The sequence below is a fragment of the Mastigoproctus giganteus genome, chromosome 13 (assembly GCF_048544385.1).
Source record: "Mastigoproctus giganteus isolate SK-2022 chromosome 13, ASM4854438v1, whole genome shotgun sequence".
In the NCBI taxonomy this organism is placed as follows: Eukaryota; Metazoa; Arthropoda; class Arachnida; order Uropygi; family Thelyphonidae; genus Mastigoproctus; species Mastigoproctus giganteus.
The window spans coordinates 9,428,222-9,453,235 of record NC_143587.1 but is presented as its reverse complement, the minus strand read 5'-3'; the positions used below and the strand labels follow the sequence as shown (position 1 = coordinate 9,453,235).

The following is a 25,014-nucleotide window of genomic DNA, read 5'->3' as shown; positions in this document are numbered from 1 at the left end:
AAAAAAAAAAAAAATCAAAATACGAGGGCTGTTCAATAAAGAATGATCACAATTCTTCCTAAATAATCATACTGCTAGCTATTTCTATGCAGTTGACTTGTGCACACGGTGTGACCTTGGCGATCGGTCAAGTTTATGCCTGTTCATTTTTGCCTATGCAACAATGGAAGTGACACACAAGGAACAATATTCTGCCCTTAAATTTTGCTTCCATTTCAAGAATCTATGTTTCCGTTAGCATTAGTAGAGGCATATGATGCAAGAAAGCAAGCTTATGCAGCATCAGCCAAAAAACCGCTCCCATTTCACCCCTCCGTTCGTTCCAAATACCTGTCCAGCTCAGCCTTAAATTTATTTAGGCTATCAACTTCCATAACAAAGGATGGAAGTCTGTTTCACAAACCAACTGCCCGCTGGCTAAAGGCAAACTTTCACACATCTATCCTACATCTGTCTTTCCTCAATTTGAATTTATGCCCTCTCAGGTGATTATTCTGAGCAAGATGAAGAATCCCATCAGCGTTGAGCATGCTCAAACCATTCAAGGATTTACACACCTCAATGAATCACCCCGCAGGTGCCTAGTCTCCAGACACTGTAATCTGCAGAACAAGCTTTTCTGTGTAAGAGCAACCCTATGTTCCATTCACTAATCTTGTTGCCCTTCTCTGTACTTGTTCCAACAGCTCTACATCCTTCTTAAAATGAGGCCTCCAGACCTGTATATATTCCATATAGCAGAGTTTGCAGGTGGTTTAGAGCTCCAACCACTGCTGTCACAATAGAAACCATTAACACTGCTTCTGTAATTGTGTGAGACTATCACCATATAACAGTAAGGCAACTGGCAGAGATGTTGAGAATATCAGCATGAACCACACATGGTATTCTCCATGACCATTTACATATGACACATGTTTTTGCACACTGGACCACAAGACTACTACATCTGAACAACAGCAAGTTATTGAAGATTGTGATGTTCTATGCAAGGTGATAAAAGTGGATGTGACATGGCTTCATCACTTCGACCCAGAGAGTAAGCAACAAAGTGCTGTTTCGAAGTCTACATCATTGCCAAATACAAAAAAAGACAAAAGTTGTGGTGTTTGCAGGAAAGGTTGTGATCATCTCTTTTTCTGACATTCAAGGAATGGTATACTAGAATGTTGTGCATCATACAGAAACTTACTACAGAAATGTACTGCACACTTTGAGGGATCATATTCGTCACAACCGATCACATTCGCCACAACTACATGCAGGTGGGTGGATGCTGTATCACAACAATTCAAGACCACATTGCTCACACTGTCATTGAATACTTAGCCAGAATTAATGTCAATGTGCTCCTCATCCACCCTTACAGCCTGATCTTGCGACCCGAGATTTATTTTTTATTTCCAAAGTTAAAGAAGAACCTGCGAGAAAAACATTTCCAGTCATCAGAAGAGGTTATAAAGACATTGGAGGAGATTCTCAAACACATCAAAGAATAGCTTCCTCCACATTTTAGAATTGCAGAAACATCACAGGTGATCTAATTGAGGTGTATAAGGCCTTGAATGGTTTGAGCACTGATGGGATTTTCCTCTTGCTCAGATTATACACCTGAGAGGACATAAATTCAAATTGAGGAAAGACAATTGTAGAATAGATGTGCGTAAATTTTCCTTTTCGCCAGCAGGTGGTTGACAGTTCGAACAAACTTCCATAGTAGTGGAGGTCGAAAACTTAAATAACTTCATGGCAGAACTAGACAAGCATTTGGAGTTAATGGATGGGTGAAATGGGAAGGTTTTTTTTTTTTTTTGGCTGATGCTATATAAGTTGGCTTTCTTGCATCATATGCCTCTACTAATGCTAATTCTAATGCGAACATTAAAGTAAGTGCATTTCATCAAATAGGAACTAATTTGAAAATGACCATCAAAATATGAATGATTAATAACAGTATGTTGTAAAAAAAAAAAAAAAAAAAAATTATGGTCATTCTGTCTTTAACAGCCCTCATAGTTCTAAGCAACTGTTTATTTTATCATTAAATTCCATTAAAAGAATGTCCATATTGTCTGTTTTTGCAATTTTCTTCTCAACTGTATTAAACTGGCCAATCATTGATCATCGATTTACCTTAATTAAAAATTAAGGTGTGGGAATATTATATTGCAGTAAATTATATATGTCCATTAAAAAAAGCCTAGAAATTCATAAACAGAATAAAGAAAGTGGGTGACTAGAACTAACCAATAACAAAGTTTAAAGAATGGTTACCGGAACCAGTTTAACATGCAAGAACCAAATACACCAATTACAAAGAAATACAAATGGCCCATTATAACAGAATAAACAGTGAGGGATTATGCTTATGAATGTAGGCTGATAGTATGAGTCTTGCTAACGTAAAATTGAAGGTTATCCAATAAAGCAGCCAGTACCTTGCTTATAGATGTCCCCCCCCCAAGTCCTACCAAATGGTGGGGTTTTGGGAGGGGATCAATCCCCTTCAGGCACACGCACACTATACACAATGACCTCAACCACATTTTTCAGGGTGCCCGGGAAGATTTAAGGAGGAACAGAAATCACACATCTCATCCCATTTCACATAAGCAGGGTTCAAGGTGTAATGTCCACAACACCAGAGGAATGCCACCGATCTGTATTATGGCAATACTAGGTGGTAGATGACTCTGATTAAAAGGTGCAATACCATCACTTGCTGATTGGAGGCTTGAAGTGGCAAACCCCATGTTAACTCTCCACAGCAAAGCTCCAGCAATCTACATTTTTTCCATCATACAGATTGATTGATGTCTTTTAAGGTATTGGACAAGCACCGTGGCTAGATCCAGCCTTCCTTACATTATGAGCACACAGCTCTAAAACAGTGTTCGAAGGCTGGCTGCTAAACAGTCCGGGGGACTGAGCCTATATGATAGGTGGAACAGGACCAGGGTATGTCTGCCAGGGGCAAAGGTTGATGACATTATATCATCTTTTAAGGGCACAAAAGGTAATATTGTTGTACACATTGGCACTAATGATATTAAGAGTAGGAGACCGGCAGAATTACTTAACAAGTACAGGTCACTGTTGAAAAAAAGCCGTGAATTAGGGTTGAATTTGAAAGTGTCTAAAATTAGACACTTTCAAATAGATAGGAGGGAGTATATGATGAGAGCCTTGTCGATCAATTCAGTCCTGTAGAGATTGTGCAAGGCTCAAGGGGTAGAATTTTTTTCAACCTGGTCTGTGCTTGTTAACAGGAGAGACTGCTTCTACAGTGATGTGATACACTTAAATAGAAAGGGTGCAAGAATATTTGCTGATGCTATCGAGGCAGTGTTAGGTGGGTCGGAAAACTGCTGGCAGAGGTGAAAGTGATTCTTGCACTGCTTCTATTGGAATGAGCAGCAGCCTGGAAAACAAGATGCAGGCTATTTCAGAGACTGCTCGGAGTCATTGCGGTACAAGTAAACACATGGGTTGTGTTAGTTAAGAATAGGAACAGGTGGATGTATACTTGCGCTTACACCAATGCTAGGAGTTTGGTAAATAAATTTGATGAATTTGAGGTGTTGGTCAAAACATCAAAGGCAGATATTGTTGGGATATCAGAGACATGGTGTCACACAGATATAAGGAATGCAGAACTAGAATTTGGGGAGTACAATGTGTACAAGAAGGTGGGAAGGGAGGAGGGGTTATGCTATTAGTTAAGAAACACACAAAATCCAAGGAGGTGCAGCCAGTCAACATCACTGGACAGTGCAGTGTCAAGTCAGTTTGGTGTGACATAAGCACTGGGAAATCAAAATTGGGAGTATGTGTGTGTTATAGGCCTAATGACTCTGATGAGTATAATAAAAAAATGTACAGGGAAATAGAGTGAGCCAATAAATCAGAGTGTCTTAATAATGGGGAATTTTAATTTCCTGGATATTGACTGGAATTTATGGGTTAGTCACTCACACACTAGCAAGGCTTTTGTGGATTTATTGGATGATTGTTTTCTACATGAACATGTTTGGGAGACAACTAGAGGGAGTAATACTCTTGATCTGATTATCAGTAGTGATTCTTGATGCATTAAGAATCTGCAGATAAATGAACCACTAGGTGTCAGTGATCACAGTGTGCTGAAGTGGAATTTACTCAAAGAGGTAACTACCATCAGGGGTAAAGGGAAGGGTTTTTGCTTTTGTAAAGCAACTACGGTGGTCTGAGACAGTATTTAAATTCTATATGGTGGGACGAACTGATGATGTTACCAACAGCAAATTCAAAACAGGAGGTATTCAAAGAACTTATCTTGCAAGTTACTAGGCTTTACATACCAACTAAGAAATATTGTTCAAAGTTTAGACCTAAATGGATGTCAGATGAACTAATGAGACATGTGGCAGAGAAGAAAAATGCATGGGATACATATAAATTAATAGGCAACATGGAAGCCTATGATAGATACAAGTTGATCTGTAACCAAGTCACAAAGAAGATTAGGCAGGCAAAGGCAGATGATGAGAAATCTCTGGCAAAGGATGCAAAGAAAAACAGCAAAGAGTTCTTTACCTATATAATAAACTCTAGAAGGAAAGGGATGAATCAGATTGGTCCACCGGATATTAATGGTTCAACTGTTGATGATCCTGCTCAGGTGGCTAACAAACTAAATGAGTATTTTGCATCTACATTCACACATGAGAAGTTATTCAGGGAGGGGAATGCCAGAAGTGAGTTAAACTCTGGCAGTGAACTAGTTGATTTTATAATAACTGAGAGGAAAGTGGAGGAGAAATTGTTGAAGATAAACATAAAAAAAAAAAAAAAAGCACAAAGGTTGATGGGATCTATCCAGTTATATTAAAGAAGGCAGCACAGAAAGTAAGCAAACTCTTAGCCCTAATTATGAGAGCTTCTTTGGATTCAGAGGAGGTACGCATGGACTGGAGATGTGCAAATGTGACCCCAATTCAAAAGGAGGATCAAAGGGTGACACAAGTAATTATAGAACTGTTAGTTTAACTTCTGTTCCAGGAAATTAATGGAGGCACTGGTTAAAGGCACAGATGTAGGATAGACGTGAGGAAATTTGCCTTTAGCCAGCGGGAGGTTGGTTGGTGGAATAGACTTCCATCCCTTGTCATGGAAGTTGATAGCCTAAATAAGTTTAAGGCTCAGCTGGATAGGTATTTCGAACAAACAGAGGAGTGAAGTGGAAGTGGTTATTTTTTATTTATTTATTTTATTTATTTATTTATTTATTTTTTGGCTGATGCTGCATAAGCTTGCTTTCTTGCATCAAATGCCTCTACTAATGCTAAAGAAGCACTGCAGGATCATCTAGACAAGACTTCAGTTATAGCTCGGACACAGCATGGTTTTGTTAAGGGGAAGTCATGTCTGACTAATTTGATTCGATACTATGATGTGGTCACAAAGGAACTGGATGCAGGGAATAACTTTGATATCATATATTTGGATTTTAGAAAGGCTTTTGATAATGTTGCATTGGAGGCAAATTGCTGTTATGGATAAAGGGATGGTTGAATGGGAGAAGACAGAGAGTGGTAATCAATGGCCACTGCTCTTCGTGAACTAATGTTATTAGTGGAGTCCCTCAGGGTTCAGTGTTGGGTCCATTGTTGTTTTTTGTATTTATAAATTATATTGATGATGGTATATCAGGCTTAATATCCAAGTTTGCAGATGATATGAAGGTTGGCTGGGTTGTTAAGGACACTAATGACAGTATGCTCCTGCAACAGGATCTAGAAAAGTTGAGCAGATGGGCTGAGAGGTGGCAAATGAAGTTTAACTTGACAAATGTAAAGTACAACATATGGGAAGCAGTAACCCCAGAATAACATACCAACTCTCTGGTACTACACTAACAGTGGCAGAGAATGAAAAGGACTTGGGGGTAATTATGCAGGCAGATATGAAGTTTTCTGAGCAGTGCAGACAGTCTGCAAGAGTAGCTCATGGTGTCTTGTCAATGATATACAGAAATGTTTCTAGGAGGGATAAGGAGGTGATTATTCCCTTGTATACGGCAATGGTCAGACCACACCTTGAGTACTGTATACAGGTCTGTAGGCCTCATTTTAAGAAGGATGTAGAGCTGTTGGAATGAGTACAGAGAAGGGCAACAAGATTAGTAAATGGAACAAAGGGTTGCTCTTACGAAAAAAGGCTTAAATTTTGCAAATTACAGTGTCTGGAGACTAGGCACCTGCGAGGTGATCTGATTGAGGTTTATAAAGACTTGAATGGTTTGAGCATGCTCAATGCTGATGGGATTCTTCCTCTTGCTCAGAATAATCACCTCTCAGGTGATTATTCTGAGAAATTGAGATTGAAATTGAGGAAAGACAGTTGTAGGATAGATGTGTGAAAGTTTGCCTTTAGCCAGCGAGTAGTTGATTGGTGGAACAGACTTCCATCTTTTGTTGTGGAAGATGATAACTTAAATAAATTTAAGGCTGAGCTGGACAGGTATTTGGAATGAATGGAGGGGTGAAACAGGAGTGTTTTTTTTTGGCTGATGCTGCATAAGCTTGCTTTCTTGCTTGTTTGTTATTTGGATTTTAGGAGCATTAGCAACTAAAGCCATATTACTCCGGGATATACGATGGTCATTCCCTGACCTTTCCGCATCCTCTGTATTTGGTGGTGACGGGTTCGAACCCCCGTCTAATCAAGAAGCGTGTGCTATGCACTGCTGCTCCTTCCCACCTGGCTACGGATGCGCCTTGCTTTCTTGCATTGTATACCTCTACTAATTCTAATGTAATTGTTAACTCTTTAGGAGGTGTCTGGTTCAGCTAGTGTATAATCTTGCTGCCTCTACTCTGCCAGATAGTGAGTGGCGGATGTCCAAGTAGTGTGTATGCGGGGAGCATTGTCAAGGCCCATGTCATATCAAGGAGTTGGGTACATTTTTACCATGTGAACACCATATACAAGAACTTCATACATCTTTTCTTACTACTAAATACATCACAATTAGTCAAACTAATAGAACAAACTTATCTGTAAAAAGATCAAAATCTCCCAAATGCTTCCTAGTTCATTTCACAAATATGCATGGTCTCAGTAACAATCTTGATGATGTCCATTTCCACTTCATCTGCCAAGCCCCACATACTTTTTCTGACAGAATCCCAATTATCAGTTGATTCAACCACTAATCATGTTAGTTGTCCTAAACACTTTCAATTACTTTCACTTCAAAGGTGGTACTTGTGCATATTTTTCACTTCATGTGCCATTATTCCTTGTCAGAGACTTAGTAATTTGGAATCTCCTCTTTTCGATCTTCTCTGGCTTAAAATCTCTCTACCCCAGTGGTGTTTGCTGGAGCCAGCTCGTGCGAGCCGGTTGTTAAAATTTCAAGAATACTGTGAGCCTGTTGTTAAACAGACCATTGTCGGTTGTTAAACCGACAATGGCCAGCGGCATTTGGGCAATAAGTTTGTATACGGTGATACAGAAAAATCTAGCCAGGGTGCACTTATTTCGGCACTCTTTGTGCTTCTTTTCCCCTACCCTCTTCCCTATGCAGAAGCCTGGGGGGGGATTATCTCTATTAGCAATTTCACAAGAATATTATTTCAAACAAACATTCTGCTTTAGTCCCGTCCCATTTTCAAGCATTGTTAGTCCATTGGGGCAAAAATTACCATAGTGAAATTAACTAATTATTTCTATCCTATTGACAAAAGTGAAACTCTCAATATACATAAACAGAAATGTTTTCTTTGATGTCCCAACTTTAAAATTCAGAAAATCAATTAATTAATGCACAACCAGCAAAAATGTACATTCAACTATGCATTTTCTAATTATTTCCAAGAGAAACAATCAGGCATTGACGTCGATCACTGAATTTGTTTGAATTTCCTGCTTGTGTGCTCTGCTGCAGGCTAAAGCGAATTAAGTTACACACAGCAGTGACTGACACAGAAGACTTCGTCACTCACAAGCGTGATACAGGGGAAAAAAAGCTTATGTTTCTTGGTATAAGAAACATAACAGAAAGAATTGCAATGAATTGTTTTTAAAAAACAAAAAGATCGTACTTTCTTCAATGTGTATTGCATCTACTAACACAAAATCAAGGAAATTCATCTATCAGAAGCCACACTGGAAACAGAAAAAACTGGTGTAAAAAATGTTTTCTGCTTCAAATGTATGGAAAGTACTTGTCAGTAACACATCTGGAAATAATGTCAAGTGGCATGAAGACAGTAACAGAAGGTGTTTTATTCTGAAAATTCTGAAAGTCAGGGCCGGCAATAGGGGTGCACAAATGAGGCACTTTCCACAGGGGCCCCACCATTAATAAAATATGCTTTACATTTAACATCACATTTTTACTTTATCTCTACCCAAAAGAAAAAATAATTTTTCTTATTTATTGTACTGCTAGGTTTTCACTATTTACAATTATACGAATATACCACAGTGTTATGTACAGTCAGTGCTTATTTTTTTTTGGACGGTATGCAATGGTTCGGCATATGGGCACCTTTATTAACAGTGACCTGTGACATTTGGATGCAATACATTTTGAAATTTGTAATATTCAGTAATCTTTTCACATGTTTACCTAATATTCAAATAAGCTTATAGTTATTTAACTAAATTTGCATTTTTCGCTGTCTATTGTTAAGATATTTGTTATATAAAACTTTATACTAACAATAGCTAATTAAAAATAGCTAATTTTTCTATTTAGCAAATTTTTTTTGAATTCCCCTTGGTAATTACATTTAAAATATAGCAGTTTCCATTGAGTGAAGAAAATTTTCATATAACAAATGGATTAGGAGAGAGATTTAAGGGTACACATTGTTCGCACTTCTGGAAATTAGTGTTGCTAACTAAGAGAGCAGCACTAATTGCATGACTTAAGAGAGCTAAAGGAATTGCCATTCTACAACTTAGTGGTACTCATAAAACTTATCTGACCACTTGTCTCACATACTGAGAAGTTACGATGGTGAACAGATCAAGGGGTATTCCCAAATTCTCTAACAGGATGTGATACTGTAAGTGCCCTGTTAGAGAATTAGCAGAGAGAAAGAATCCCTTGAAAAGCAGTCACAGGTTTTACTAGAGGAGATATCCATCTTTAATTACATCACAATTACTTCAGTGCCACGAGGTGGAATTCAAAAAATTTTTCCATACTGCAAAGAAGTGATGAATATTTTCTCGTACAATACTTGAAGACTTCATACATGAAATTAAAAAAAGAATGGACTGTTCTCAAAATGGCATGTTATCTGAATTGAGAACTTTATTATTAGTAAAGATTTGTGAACATTGATCTTGTTGATGAGTGGTAGTCTAGGCACTTCAGGTCACAACTTGGTGATGGTCTCTTCTCCAATGGAGCCTTTCTTTTGTGGCCATTTTCAACCTGTTGTTGTTTGACATTAAAAGAATGCAAATTGGGATGATCTGCAAGATTTCTATTTTTCCTTTCCTTTCCTTGGATGGATTACTATTTTAAATCTTGTGATATCAATGTTTGCTCAAATCATGTCAGTGAAATTATTCTTTCGGAGATTAAATTCTTTATTCCATACCCCACCTTAAAATCGCATCCTTTATCCAAACCTTGGTTTCCCAATAAATGTGCCAAGGCGATTAAAGATATGGACGTTGAATATTGCAAATGGCTTGCATTCAAATATCCTGGTTCATTTTCTGCCTACACTAAAGCACACATCAATTGAAAAACACTTATTAATCAGTCCAAAGTACACTGACTTTCAACAGGCTAAGAGTAGAAAATTCGCTTCTTGTCCATTTTGACAAAAGCAAGTTTTCTATTCTTAGTTGAGCATGCTGGTCCCTTGTCAAAGCTATTGGCTACAACTTTTGCCCATCTTTACTTCCACTTCTGTTAAAACCCGATGGTTCACTTGCCACCTCAGCTAAAGTTGACCTGCTAACATCCTACTCTTCTACAATACACACAAGTGTATTGATGATTTTTATAAATAACTTACTACCATTCCCATTTATTGCCTCCTGTGATCTTTCATCAAAAGGATGTCAGAACATTTTGAATGTCTTGATGCCAAGGAAGCAACAGGAACTGATGATATTTATCCGCTTGTTCTCAAATCCTATGCTCCTGAGTTTACTTCTGTTTCACCTTTTACTAATAACTACACACAGATTGTTGATTTGCCTACCAGAATACTAAACAATCCTAATCACAGCCAAACACTCTTATCCATTGGTGTTTTTGATTCTACTTATAAATTTTCTCATATCCAGGCAGTTCCTAAAAAGGGTGATAAATCTTTCCCATCCAACTATCATCCCATTGCACTTACTTCCACTGTTCCTAAAGTGATGGAGAAATCTATTAATTGCCAAATCCTAAACTAACTAGAAACCTTCCATCTGATTAATGATCACTGTTATGGATTCCATTAGTTGATCCACTGGTGATATATGGCTTATATTAGCCATCTATGGACAAATTCAATGGAAAAGTTTGGTGAAACTCAAGCAGTTGCTCTTGATATGTTTGGCATAAATCATGTTTGGTCATGTTTGGCATAAAGGTCTTCTATATAGGATTCAATCATATAGTTTGCTAATTGCTTTTTCTAATTGGTTATCCAGTTTTCTCCCTGACCACTCATTATGAGTGATGGTAGACCTCTCTGTCTTCTAACTTCTTCAATAATGCTGGTGTTTCCCAGGGTTAAGATCTTTTTTCACACTCTTTTTTTTCTCTTGTATATTCCATTACCTTCTTCCATTTGACTAGAAATCCTAACCACATTTTCGCTGATGATGACAGCATACTGCATTCCACTTTCCAGTTTGTGAACCCCAAACACGAGAGGTATTAGAACCTATAGTACTTAGTACCGTGCTTGGGTTGGAGGTAGAGAGGACGAAAGAAGATATTTGTTGACATTGGACTTGAACTTCTGTAGATTGTAATTTTCAGGAAATACGTATGAAGGAAGACTATTCCAGAAAACGGCAGTTGAATGAATAAATGAGGAAGATGAAAAGTTGGTTCTGTGGGTTTGAAGTTGGACAATAAATGAATGTTGGCTGGTGGCGGCACATGTTCGGACTGTTTTGAAAGAGAGAGCGGGAATTACAGAAGCAAATTCGGAAGAACAGTGCCCATGGAAGTATCTGTAGAAGAGGCATGCAGCAGAAACAGTGCGTCTATGAGAAAGCGAGTGGAGAGATTCTGTTAGAGATGAATCATTAATTAACCTAACTGCCCTCTTCTGAATGGAATAAAGAAGCCTGAGAGAAGTTTTGGGGACACCACCCCAGATGTGGGTATAATATTCCATGGCAGGGCGGATTTGCGATTTATACAGAGTGAGCAGCTGTTTGGAAGAAATGTAACGCAGAGAGCGAAAGAGAAAACCAAATTTTTTAGATGCAGAGGAAGCAATATTTGTGATGTGCTTGTGCCAAGAGAGATTAGAAGTCAGGGTAATCCCCAAAAGAGATATATCATTTTGCCTAGAAATCGGAGTGTCACTAGACATAAGCATAGGAGCAGAAGAATCCTTTTTGCAAGGTATAAGAGAAGACTGAGTTTTAGAAGGGTTGAAATCAACTAAGTTGTCTTTGCCCCACTGGAGAATTACCTGAAGATTGGCATTTAAGGAATTAGTAGCAGATTTTCGAGAAGTTTCAGATGATTGAGCAGGAAAAGGTTTCTCAAAATGGAAAGTTGAATGCAATGTGCTATCATCGGCAAAACTATGGATAGGATTTCCAGTCAATGGAAGAAGGTCATTAATATACACGAGGAAAAGAGTGGGGGAAAGAACTGAACCTTGGGGGAAACCGGCATTAGTGGAGAAGTTAGAAGACAGAGAGCCATCTACCATCGCCCTCAGTGAGCGATCAGAGAGAAAACTGGATAACCAATTACTAAAAACAGTTGGCAAAAGATGGAAGCTTGTTTAGAAGACATTTTTTGCCAAACACGATCAAAAGCCTTTGAGATGTCAAGAGCAACTACTTGTGTTTCACCGAACCTTTGCATTGAATTAGTCCATAAATGGGTAACATAAGCCAGAATATCACCAGTGGATCGACACTGACGGAATCCACACTGGCGATCGTTAATCAGACAGAAGGTTTCTAGATAGTTTAAGAGTTGGCGGTTAATTGATTTCTCCATTACTTTAGAAAGAGTAGAAGTAATTGCAATGGGACGATAATTGGATGGGAGGGATTTGTCACCCTTTTTAGGAACTGGCTGGATATGAGCAAATTTCCACCTTTGGAATAAGAAAGTGAAAAACGGTGGCAAAGAATAGGAGTAAGTTCAGGAGCACAGGTTTTGAGAACAAGTGGAGAAATACCATCAGGACCTGGAGCTTTCTTAGCATGAAGATTCATCAAAATCCTTCTGATATCCTTTTGACGGAAGACCACAGGCTTTGAATGGAGCGTGTTGGGAATGGTGGGAGGTGTTTTACCAAGATCATTAATACATGAGTTGGAAGAAAAATGAGATGCTAGCAGGTCAGCTTTATCCTTGGCTGAAATGACAACAGAACCATCTGGTTTGGACAGAGGTGGGAGCAGAGATGGGCAAAAGTTGCGGCCAATAGTTTTGGCAAGAGACCAGAACGCTCGGCTACCACATTAGGGCAGGAAGCAAGTTTAGCCTGTTCTCTTAGCCTGTTCAAACTCTAGTTTGGACTGATTAATAACTGCTTTACAATTGCTATGAGCTTTGGTGTAGGAAGAAAATGAAACTGAAGAATTAGAACAAGCCAATTAGGATATGCAAAATTCTTCTCTTGGACAGCCTTAGCACATTTATTGGAAAACCAAGGTTTAGATAAAGGACGAGATTTTAAAGTGGAATGTGGAATAAAGGATTCCATTCCTGCAAGAATAATTTCACTGACACGATCCGAGCAAACGTTGACATCAGAAGTTTTGAAACAGTAATCCGACCAAGGAAAAGAAGAAAAGAAGTCTCGCAGCTCATCCCATTTTGCATTCTTGTAATGCCAAACAACACGAGGTTGGGAATAGCCATGAGATAAAGGTTCCATTGGAGACGAGACAATCACCAAGTTGTGATCTGAAGTGCCTAGAGGACCTCTCACTTCAACCGTGTACTTAGAAGGGTTGTTTGTGAGGAAAAAGATCAAGCGTATTGGCTGTATGATTAGGGTTGTCCGGTATTCTTGTAGGTAATTGAACAATCTGTGCTAGGTCATTAGTAATTGCAAAAGCCTCAGCATCTCGACCTGCTGGGTCGGTGTGACTAGAAAACGGAAGCCAGCTGGAGTTGTGAACATTAAAATCACCAAGGAAAATTACCTCACTGTTAGGAAAGTTGGACTGGAGAAAGTCAAAGAGCTCCAAGTGATTAGTGGAGTTGGGAGAATGGTAGAGACAACAGATGAATTTGACACAATGAGGTAGAGAGATTTTAAGCCAGAGAAGATCAAAGAGAGGAGATTCCAAATTGCCAAGTCTCTGACAGGGAATATCAGAACGGACATATGCACAAGTACCATCTTTGAGGCGAAAGGAATCATACAGCGAATAATTAGGGCATCTGAGATGAGCAGCAGTTGAATCAACCGATAACTGAGATTCTGTCAGAAAAAGTACATGGGGTTTGGCAGGCTGCAAGTGGAAATGGACATTGTTGAGATTAGAATTGAGACCACGTATATTTGTGAAATGAATTAGGAAGTGCTTGGGAGGTTTAGATCTTTTCGCAGATAAGCTTGCTCTATTAGTTTGACAATTCATGGTGTATTCAACAGTAAGAAAAAGTGGGTGGGACATGCTGTATGAAGTAATGAAATTTTTGGATATGTCATACACATGGTAAGAATATACCCAGATCCTTGACATAATGTGGCCTTGACAATGCTTCCCGCATACACACTACTCGGACTCCCTCCAGTCACTATCTGGCAGAGTAGAGGTAGCAAGATTATACACTAGCTGATCCGGAAGCCTCCTAGAGAGTTACCAATAGGTTCGGTCCGGTGTACTAACTAGCGGCCGGCCTGCGAACACCGTTTTAGAGCTGTACCCTCGAAATGTAAGGAATATTGGATCTCGCCACGATGTTCATCATAACCTCAAAAGTCATCAATCATACTGCATGATGGAAGAGATAGGGAACAGTTGACTGGAACTTAGCTCTAGAGACTAAACATGGGTTCCACCACTTCGAGCCTCCAATAAGCAAAGTGGTGGTATTTCACCGGTTGATGAGAGTCATCTACCACCTAGTACTGCCTGGTAACATAGAGGGGCGGCGTTCCTCCGTGTGGTGTGGGCGCCACACCTCGACCCCTGCTTTTACGTTGGTTCACACCTGGGTGGTCCCCCACCATGTACTTGTGCATGGAGGTTATACCCAGGATTACTAACAGTCCCACCATCGTGAAGGTGCAAGCAGAAGATTTGGCTGTCACAGACCGTCCGGACTTCGCCGAAATTGGGTCTACTTGACTTGAGTTTCGCCCGAATATCAGTTCCATCAGCGTTTTAGACTCCCAGGTAGCAAGTACAGCTTGTCTGGCATATCTGAGAGAATGTCTGTGTCATCCTCAAGGACCAGATTAAATGCTGATCTTCACGTAATTCTCTAGTGGGGGCAAAGATATGTCAATTGATTTTAATCCTTCTAAAACTCACTCGTCTTATATATTGCAAAAAGGATTCTTCTGTTCCTATGCTTATCTTCAACAACACTCAGATTTCTAGACAATATCATATATTTCTATTAGGGATTACCCGAACTTCTAATCTCTCTCTCTCTCTCTCTCTCTCTCTCTCTCTCTCTCTCTCTCTCTCTCTCAGCATAAGCACATCACAGATACTGCTTCCTCTGCATTTAAAAACTGTTTTCTCTTTTGCTCTTGGCATTACTTTTGCTTTAAATAATACCCACTCTGTACAAATCTCAAATCCATCCTACCTTGTAATACTGTTCCCACATCTGGAGCAATATCCCCATAACCTCTCTCAGACTTCTGCACTCCATTCAAAAGAGGGCAGTTAGGTTACTTAATGACCAATTTCTTACAGTCTGGCCAAGTTTCACAAACATTCTGTTTCTGCTGATGCCTTTTCTATATAGATTCTACCATGTGCACTGTTCTTCTGAATTGGCTTCATTAATTCCATTCTCTCTCTTTCTCTTCCAAAACCAGTCCGAATATATGCTGCAATCAGTCGGCATTCTTTTAAAGTTTAATTTCAAACTCACAGAACCAGTTTTCTTCTTCCTCATTTATTTCTTCAACTTCCGTTTTCTGGAACAACTTCCATTCACAAGTATTCCCTGAAAATTACAATCTACAGAAATTCAGACCTAATGTCAAAAGGTATCTTCTTTCATCTTAATTTTCAACCCACACACACAGTACTAAGTACTACTACAGGTTGTAATAACTTTTTTGTTTGAGGTATACATAAAAAAAAAAGAAGAAGAAAAGAAAAAGAAATATGAAAAGGAGAAACAATGTTACCACTGGTTAGAGGTGATGTACATTCTTAATCAAAAGATGTGACAAGGAAAATTACTTCACTGTTAGGAAAGCTAGATTAGATAAAGTTTACTTTCAAAGAAAGGAAGTCAAAAATTTCTGAGTGATTTGTGGAATTGGGAGAACAATAGAGTGAATGTACTACTTTGAAGAATAATATTTGGGAGAATGAGACGTGAATCTACTATTTATTTATAATTCAAGGTACTGTCATGATGACATCTGTTTTTTTGAGATTTACTGGTTTCTCATGAGATGACTTGTGGTCCTGTTATCAATCTTATACTAACTGGTAAATAACATGTTGAGACTTAGTGAGCAACCAAGTGGTGTATAAAAGAAATACTTCAACTTAAACATATTAATTAAACAGTATTATTTTATAATTGTCTTTGAAAGAAGCAGAGTAACACTTTAAATTGCATTGCATCGATTAGATAGTCTCAGCAATAAATGCAATGTGTCAGTCCAGAAAACTGTGATTGGATAGTCAGCATATTTAGATAAAAAATGTATAACAGTAATCTACTTGGAAATTTGTTTAGTGACAACAGCATGCACTTATATTATCAATGGGAGAAAATAAATTTAAAAACATAACAGTTGATTAAAGTTCATATCAAGAAAGTCATTCAAGGTTTCATTTAGTGGTTTTTATTTAATATTTTCAATAAGTTCTGAAATCTACTTACATCACATCCCTCCAACATACTAAGGTGCATTGCATCATTGGCTTTCTTGGGTACATTTAACATTACATCAAGGCCATCCTGAAAAACACATAAATGGGAAGGTTTTCTTATTCAAAATTCACAAAACGATTTTTAAAACTTTTTCTTTTTGCTAATACACCATACTGATTTATTTATATCTATATATATATATATATATATCAAATGAAATGAAATAAAAAATAAATAAATACAAAGCTATCATTAGAGGCAGCAAAATGCACATCCTCCACATGATGCCCAGTACATAATCAATAATTTTTTTTTTTTTTTTTTTTTTTTTTATGTAAACCCCAAACACGAGAGGTATTAGAACCTATAGTTGTTATTGTTGTTGTTGTTATTTGGTTTTTTAGGAGCATTAGCAACTAAGGCCATATTGCTCCGGTGCGGTGGTCATTCCCTGACCTTTCTGCATGCTCCGTATTTGGTGGTGACGGGCTCGAACCCCGGTCTAATCAAGAAGCGTGTGTTACGCACTGCTGCTCCTTTCCACCTGGCTACGGAGGCGCCAGAACCTATAGTACTTAGTACCATGCTTGGGTTGGAGGTTGAGAAGACGAAAGAAGATATTTGTTGACATTGGACTTGAACTTCTGTAGACTGTAATTTTCAGGAAATACGTATGAAGGAAGGTTGTTCCAGAAAATGGCAGTTGAAAGAATAAACGAGGAAGATGAAAAGTTGGTTCTGTGAGTTTGAAGTTGCACAGTAAATGGATGTTGGCTGGTGGTGGTGGCACGTGTTCGGACTGTTTTGAAAGAGAGAGTGGGAATTATAGAAGCCAATTCAGAAGAACAGTGCCCATGGAAGTATCTATAGAAGAGGCATGCAGCAGAAACAGTATGTCTATGAGACAGCGAGTGGAGAGAATCTGTTAGAGATGAATCATTAATTAACCTAACTGCCCTCTTCTGAATGGAATCAAGAAGCCTGAGAGAGGTTTTGGGGGCACCACCCCAGATGTGGGAACAATATTCCATGGCAGGGCGGATTTGCAATTTATACAGAGTGAGCAGCTGTTTGGAAGAAATGTAACGCAGAGAGCGAAAGAGAAAACCAAGTTTTTTAGATGCAGAGGAAGCAATATTTGTAATGTGCTTGTGCCAAGAGAGATTAGAAGTCGGGGTAATCCCTGAAAGAGATATATCGTTTTGCCTAGAAATCGGAGTGTCACCAAAGATAAGCATAGGAGCAGAAGAATCCATTTTGCGAGATATAAGACAAGACTGAGTTTTAGAAGGATTGAAATCAACTAAGTTGTCTTTCCCCCACTGGAGAATTACATGAAGATTGGCATTTAAGGAATTGGTAGAAGATTTTCGAGAAATTGATGTTGATTGAGCAGGACAAGGTTTCTCAAAATGGAAAGCGGAATGCAATGTGCTATCATCAGCAAAAATATGGATAGGATTTCCAGTCGATGGAAGAAGGTCATTAATATGCAAGAGGAAAAGAGTGGGGGAAAGAACTGAACCTTGGGGGACACCGGCAATAGTGGAGAAGTTAGAAGACAGAGAGCCATCTACCATCACCCTCAGTGAGCGATCAGAGAGAAAACTGGAGAACCAATTACTAAAAACAGTTGGCAAACCATAAGATGGAAGCTTGTTTAGAAGACCTTTATGCCAAACAGGATCGAAAGCCATTGAGATGTCAAGAGCAACTACTTGTGTTTCCCCGAACCTTTCCATTGAATTTGTCCATAAATGGGTAACATAAGCCAGAATATCACCAGTGGATCGACACTGACAGAATCCATACTGGCTATCGTTGATCAGACGGAAGGTTTCTAGGTAGTTTAAGAGTTGGTGGTTAATTGATTTCTCCATTACTTTAGAAAGAGTAGAAGTAATTGCAATGGGACGATAATTGGATGGGAGGGATTTGTCACCCTTTTTTAGGAACTGGCTGGATATGAGCAAATTTCCAAGCAGAAGTAAAAACACCTTTGGAATAAGAAAGTGAAAAAAAGGCGGCAAAGGATAGGACTAAGTTCAGGAGCACAGGTTTTGAGAACAAGTGTAGAAATACCTCGGGTCCTGGAGCTTTCTTAGCATCAAGATTCTTCATAATCCTTTTTTACATCCTTTTGTCGGAAGACCACAGGAGGCATTGAATGGAGCGTGTTGGGAATAGTGGGAGGTGTTTTACCAAGATCATTAATACATGAGTTGGAAGAAAAATGGGATGCTAGCATGTCAGCTTTATCCTTGGCTGAAGTGACAACAGAACCATCTGGTTTGGACAGAGGTCGGAGCAGAGATGGGCAAAAGTTGCGGCCAATAGCATTGGCAAGAGACCAGAATGCTCAGCTACCATTAGGGCAAGCAGCAAGTTTTCTACTCTTAGCCCGTTCAAACTCTAGTTTGGACTGATTGATAACTGCTTTACAATTGTTGAGAGGTTTGGTGTACGCAGAAAATGAAACTGGAGAATTAGAAACAAGCCAATTAAGATATGCAACATTCATCTCTTGAACAGCCTTAGCACATTTATTGGAAAACCAAGGTTTAGATAAAGGACGAGATTTTAAAGTGGAGTGTGGGATAAAGGATTCCATTCCTGCAAGAATAATTTCACAACACGATCAGAGCAAACGTTGACATCAGAAGTTTTGAAACAGAAATCCAACCAGGGAAAAGATGAAAACAAGTCTTGCAGGTCATCCCATTTTGCATTCTTCTAATGCCAAACAACACGAGGTTGGGAATAGCCATGAGATAAATGTTCCATCGGAGAAGAGACAATCACCAAGTTGTGATTTGAAGTGCCTAAAGGACCTCTCACTTCGACCGTGTACTTAGAAGGGTTGTTTAGGATTGTCCGGTATTCTTGTAGGTAAATGAACAATCTGTGCAAGAAGTTGGACTGGAGAAAGTCAAGTTGCAAAGAGAGGAAGTCAAAGAGCTCCAAGTGATTAGTGGAATTGGGAGAAAGGTAGAGACAACAGATGAATCTGACACAATGAGGTAGAGAGATTTTAACCAGAGAAGATCAAAGAGAGGAGATTCCAAATTGCCAAGTCTCTGACAGGGAATATCAGAATGGACCTATGTAGAAGTATCACCTTTGAGGTGAAATGAATCATATGGGAAATAATTTGGGCATCTGAGATGAGCAGTAGTTGAATCAACCGATAACTGAGATTCTGTCAAAAAAAGTACATGGGGTTTGGCAGACTTCAAGTGGAAATGGACATCGTTAAGATTAGAATTGAGACCACGTATATTTGTGAAATGAATTAGGAAGTGCATGGGAGGTTTAGATCTTTTCGCAGATAAGCTTGCTCTATTAGTTTGACAATTCATGGTGTATTCAATAGTAAGAAAAAAAGTGGGTGGGACATGCTGTATGAAGTAATGAAATTTTTGGATATGGCGTACATATGGTAAGAATATACCCAGATCCTTGACATGATGTGGCCTCAACAAGGCTCCCCGCATACACACTAATCGGACTCTCTCCAGTCACTATCTGGCAGAGTAGAGGTAGCAAGATTATACACTAGCTGATCCGGAAGCCTCCTAGAGAGTTACCAATAGATTCGGTCCGGTGTACTAACTAGCGGCTGGCCTGTGAACACCGTTTTAGAGCTGTACCCTCGAAATGTAAGGAATATTGGGTCTCGCCACGATGTTCATCATAATCCTCAAAAGTCATCAATCATACTGCATGATGGAAGAGATAGGGAAGGTTGACCGGAACTTAGCTCTAGAGACTAAACATGGGTTCCACCACTTCAAGCCTCCAATAAGGAAAGTGGTGGTATTGCACCGGTTGATGAGAGTCATCTACCACCTAGTACTGCCTGGTAACACAGAGGGGCGGCATTCCTCCATATGGTGTGGGCGCCACACCTTGACCCCTGCTTACGTTCGTTCACACCTGGGTGGTCACCAACCATATACTTGTGCACAGAGGTTATACCCAGGATTACTAACAGTCCCACCATCGTGAAGGTGTGAGCAGAGGATTTGGCATCCGGACTTTGCCGAAATTGGGTCCACTTGACTTGAGTGTCGCCCGAATATCAGTTCCATCAGCCTTTTAGACTCCCAGGTAGCAAGTACAGCTTGTCTGGCATAGCTGAGAGAATGTCTGTGACAGCCTGAAGGACCAAGTTATTATTAATATAAATTAATATAAAATTAATTAATATAAAAATAAAATTAATACATCTGCCAGTAGCACGGCAAAACTGTAGAGCAAAAAATTAACACAAAAATTAAATCAACAGGGAAGGGAAAAGTAAAGGTAACAAGACTGAATCCAGCCGAAAATCTCCAAATAATTTAGAAGTTCAATTAAACCCAATTAATAATAAATCTATTTTAAATTTAAAATAGAAAGCCAATTATGTAATAATTTAGCGGCACCCCCCCACCAGTTCCGAGAGACGTGAAATATCACCAAACAGGACTAAAATGAACTACTAAAATAAAACAAAGTAACAAAATAATAGACTGACTATTATGCCCCATATCGACAGAGGACCACGAGGCAAATAATGGTTATGGAATCGCTGCATTTCAATCACTAGATAAATCGTTGCAAAGGCAAACCGATTGAAGGACCGAGCCTCCCCTTCATCCCCCGATCGATACACAAATGCAGAGGATTTGCATAGTGGTGGTCCTTATGCAGCAAGAAATAAACTATAGAACAGACCAGCACTCCAGAGCAGAGCCACACCACAGACATAATGTAAGCTTAACCAGCTTATACAGACAGAAAAAAGAAATAAAATATAGATAGCGGTATAGGCGCAGCTTTAGCATGTCAAACCCACTACTACCACATGATTTATATTTGAATAATGGCTTTAAAAGTTAGCATGAAATGAAAAAAAAATATAAATAAATATAAAGTTATCATTAGAGGCAGCAAAATGCACATCCTCCACATGATGCCCAGTACATAATCGATAATTAATATAAAAATAGAAATCAAATTAATACATACGCCAGTAGTATGGCAAAACTGTAGAGCGAAAAATATTTTTTGCTCTACAGGTTAAAAAAAAACAAAACCAGTAAAACTGCAGCCATTACGAATCTACTACAGGATGGAAGCCTCCTCAGCAATTCATGTTAAGAGAAATGGACCATAATCTGCCACGCTGATCCAGTGTGAGTTGGCAGAGCGACCATATTTAGCAGCAAGGGGTGAACCAAGCTACTCAAAGAGCACGTGATACTGCACCCCGACTCCTGACCACTCGGCTATGGAGGCCTTTATTGGCTTATTGGCTTAATTATTGGCTTATTTGGCTTAATTATTGACTGGGGAAGGTGGTGCATTGGATCATATTTCTAGATTTCTGATTTATTGGTAATGAAAAACTCCAGGACAGCCACAAAGAATCAAGAGTTGCTGTCCTATACATTGTTTTCTTTGACAATAAATCTATATTTCTAAACTGAAGAAAAGTATTCCTCCCCGGGCCTTATTGTTTTCATTGTGTTTCTGGAAATAAAATCCGCAGAGAAAAAAAAGTTTCCTTGATGGCAGTGATGCTAGGACAATGAAGGTGTTACAAAGCAATGGAAAAGGGTTCTGTGTCAATAAAAGGAATTAAAAAAAAATCTACAAGCCTTAAATTTTTTGTTTTATTTTTAAATGGAACATTACTAAACCAATTTTGTAGGTAATTGGTTTCCATTTTGTAGTCACATGGACCCAGATGGTCATGATGCCGAGGCTTTTGCATTTACTAATGGTCTTGCACAGACTGTTGATTTACTTACCAGAATACTAGACAATCCTAACCATACAGTCAACACGCTTGATCTTTTTCTCGCAATCCATACATGGGTAAGTTGCGTGGTAATCTAGACACCTCAGATCACAAATTGGTGATGGTCTTTTCTCCAAAAACGGAGCCTTTCTCTCACAGCCATTTTCGACTTCATGTTGTTTGGCTTTACAAGAATGCTAAATGGAATGAAATGCGAGATTTATTTTCTTCTTTTCCTTGGTCAGATTACTATTTCAAATCTTCTGATGTCAATGTTTGCTCATATCATGTCAGTGAAATTCTTTATTCCACACTCCACCTTAAAATCTTTCTTTATCTAAACCTTGGTTTTCAATAAAAGTACACAAAGGCTGTTCAAGACAATAATGTTGCATATCACAATTGGCATGTATCCAAATATCAAGGTTCATTTTCTTCCTACACCAAAGCTCACAACAATTGTAAAAGCAGTTATTAATCAGACCAAACTGGATTTCGTACAGGCAAAGAATATAAAACTTGCTTTTTGTCCAGATGGTAGTCAAGCTTTCTAGTCTTTTGCCAAAGCTATTGGCCACAACTTTTGCCCATATCTATTCCCACCTATGTCAAGACCAGATGGTTCTATTGCCACTTCAGCCAAAGATAAAGGTAACCTGCTAGTATACCTATTTTTCTTCCAACGCGTGTATTGGTGATCTTGGTAAACCACTTCCTACCATTCCCAGTACACTCCGTTCAATGCCTCCTGGAATCTTCCATCAAAAGGATGTCAGAAGGATTTCGAAACACCTTGATGATAAGAAAGTTCCGGGTCCTGATTGTATTTCTCATCTTGTTCTCAAAACCTGTGCTCCTGAATTACTCCTGTTTTGTGTTGCCTTTTTTTTCACTTTCTTATTCCAAAGGTGTCTTCCCTTGTGCTTGGAAATTTGCTCATATCTAGCCAGTTCTTAAAAAGGGTGACAAATCCATTCCATACAATTATCGTCCCCTTGAACTTATTTCTACTCTTTCTAAAGTAATGAAGAAAGCAATTAATCGCCAACTCAAACTATCTAGAAACCTTCAGTCTGATTAACAATCAGCAGTATCGATTCCGTCAGTTTTGATTTGGTGATATTCTGGCTTATGTTACTTATCTATCTATATAATATTGGTGTAAATATACCATATACAACTCTTAAAAAAAAAACTATGATAGTAGTGTAAAGGGCATCATTTCAACTGTATCTCATATTGTGCTCATCCTTCACAACAAGTTACCATGTATTGCGCTACCTCAAAGTAACATGTCACTAACAGAGAAGACTATTGTTACTTATTCTCAGGCTGTCATGTTTGCTATACCAGGGTGCCTGCCTATCCACCGATGAAATGATGCCATCTGGGTGGTGGTGCCCACCGAGAATAAGTAACAATAGTCTTGACATTTCAAAAGCTTCTAATTGTGTTTGGCATAAAGGTCTTCTAAATAAGCTTCTATCTTATGGTTTGCCAACTGTTTTTTGTAAATGGGTATCTAGTTTTCCCTCTCACTGCTCACAGTAATGGTAGATGGCTCTCTGCCTTCTAACTTCTCCACTAATGCTGGTGTTGCCCAAGGTTCATTTCTTTCTCCCACTCTTTTTCCTCTTGTATATTCCATTACCTTCCTCCATATGATTAGAAATCCTAACCACAGTTTCGCTGATGATGATAGCACATTGCATTCCACCTTACAGTTTGAGAAAACTTGCCTTGCATAAACAGGTTCAACTTCTCGAATATCCATTACCAATTCCATAAATGCTGATCTCCAAGTAATTCTTCAATGGCACAAAGATAACTTAGTGGATTAGGGGATTTCAAACTTTCTAAAACTCCTGTCTTATATGTCACAGAAAGAATTCTTCTACTTCCATGCTTATCTTTGATGACACTCTGATTTCTAGGCAAGATGATATATCTCTATCGGGAATTACCCTGACTTGCAATCTCTCTTTCTCTCTCTCTCTCTCTCTCTCTTGGGATAAGCACATTTCAAATATTGCTGTTGTTGTTATTTGGTTTAGCATTAGTAGAGGCACATGATGTAAGAAAGCAAGCTTATGCAGCATCAGCCAAAAAAAAAAAAAAAAAAAAAAATCCACTTCACCCCTCCGTTCGTTCGAAATACCTGTCCAGCTGAGCCTTAAATTTATTTAGGCTATCAACTTTCACAACAAGGGATGGAAGTCTGTTCCACCAACCAAATACCCACTAGCTAAACACAAATTTCTGCACATCTATCCTACATCTGTCTTTCCTCAATTTAAATTTATGCTCTCTCAGCTGATTATTCTGAGCAAGAGGAAGAGTCCCATCATCATTGAGCATGCTCAAACCATTCAAGGCTTTATACACCTCTATCAGATCACCTCGCTGGTGCCTAGTCTCCAGACACTGTAATTTGCAAAACTTAAGCCTTTCTTCGTAAGAGCACCCTTTGTTCCATTCACTAATCTTGTTGCCCTTCTCTGTACTCATTCCAGCAGCTCTACATCCTTCTTGAAATGAGGCCTCCATGCCTGTATACAGTACTCTAGGTGTGGCCTGACCACTGCCTTATACAAGGGAATAATCACCTCCTTATCCCTGCTAGAAAAATTCCTATATATCATTGACAATAACACCATGAGCTACTCTTGCAGCCCATCTGCACTGCTCAGAGAACTTCATATCTGCCTGCACAACCATCCCCAAGGTCCTTTTCATTCTCTACCACTGTCAGTGTAGTACCACAGAGTTGATACGTTGCTCTGGGGTTACTGTTTCCCATATGTAGTATTTTACATTTGTAAACTTCATTTGCCACCTCTCAGCCCATCTGCTCAACCTTTCCAGATCCTGTTGCAGCAGCATAGCGTCAGTAGTGTCCTTAACAACCCTGCCAACCTTTGTATTGTCTGCAAACTTGAACATTAAGCTTGATATACCATCATCAATATTATTTATAAATACAGAAAAC

General features: G+C 38.9%; 1 protein-coding gene across 3 annotated transcripts in view; it reads right to left on the bottom strand.

Moving 5' to 3' along the window:
- Nucleotides 1–25,014, bottom strand: part of trio (trio Rho guanine nucleotide exchange factor) — a 996,553-nt gene that overhangs the window by 338,677 nt on the left and 632,862 nt on the right. For all 3 annotated transcript variants that reach the window (XM_090387950.1, XM_090387951.1, XM_090387952.1), the window contains one exon: nucleotides 16,247–16,324. In XM_090387950.1, coding sequence (XP_090244076.1) covers nucleotides 16,247–16,324 — 78 coding nt within the window. The remainder of the gene's footprint in view (nucleotides 1–16,246; nucleotides 16,325–25,014) is intronic.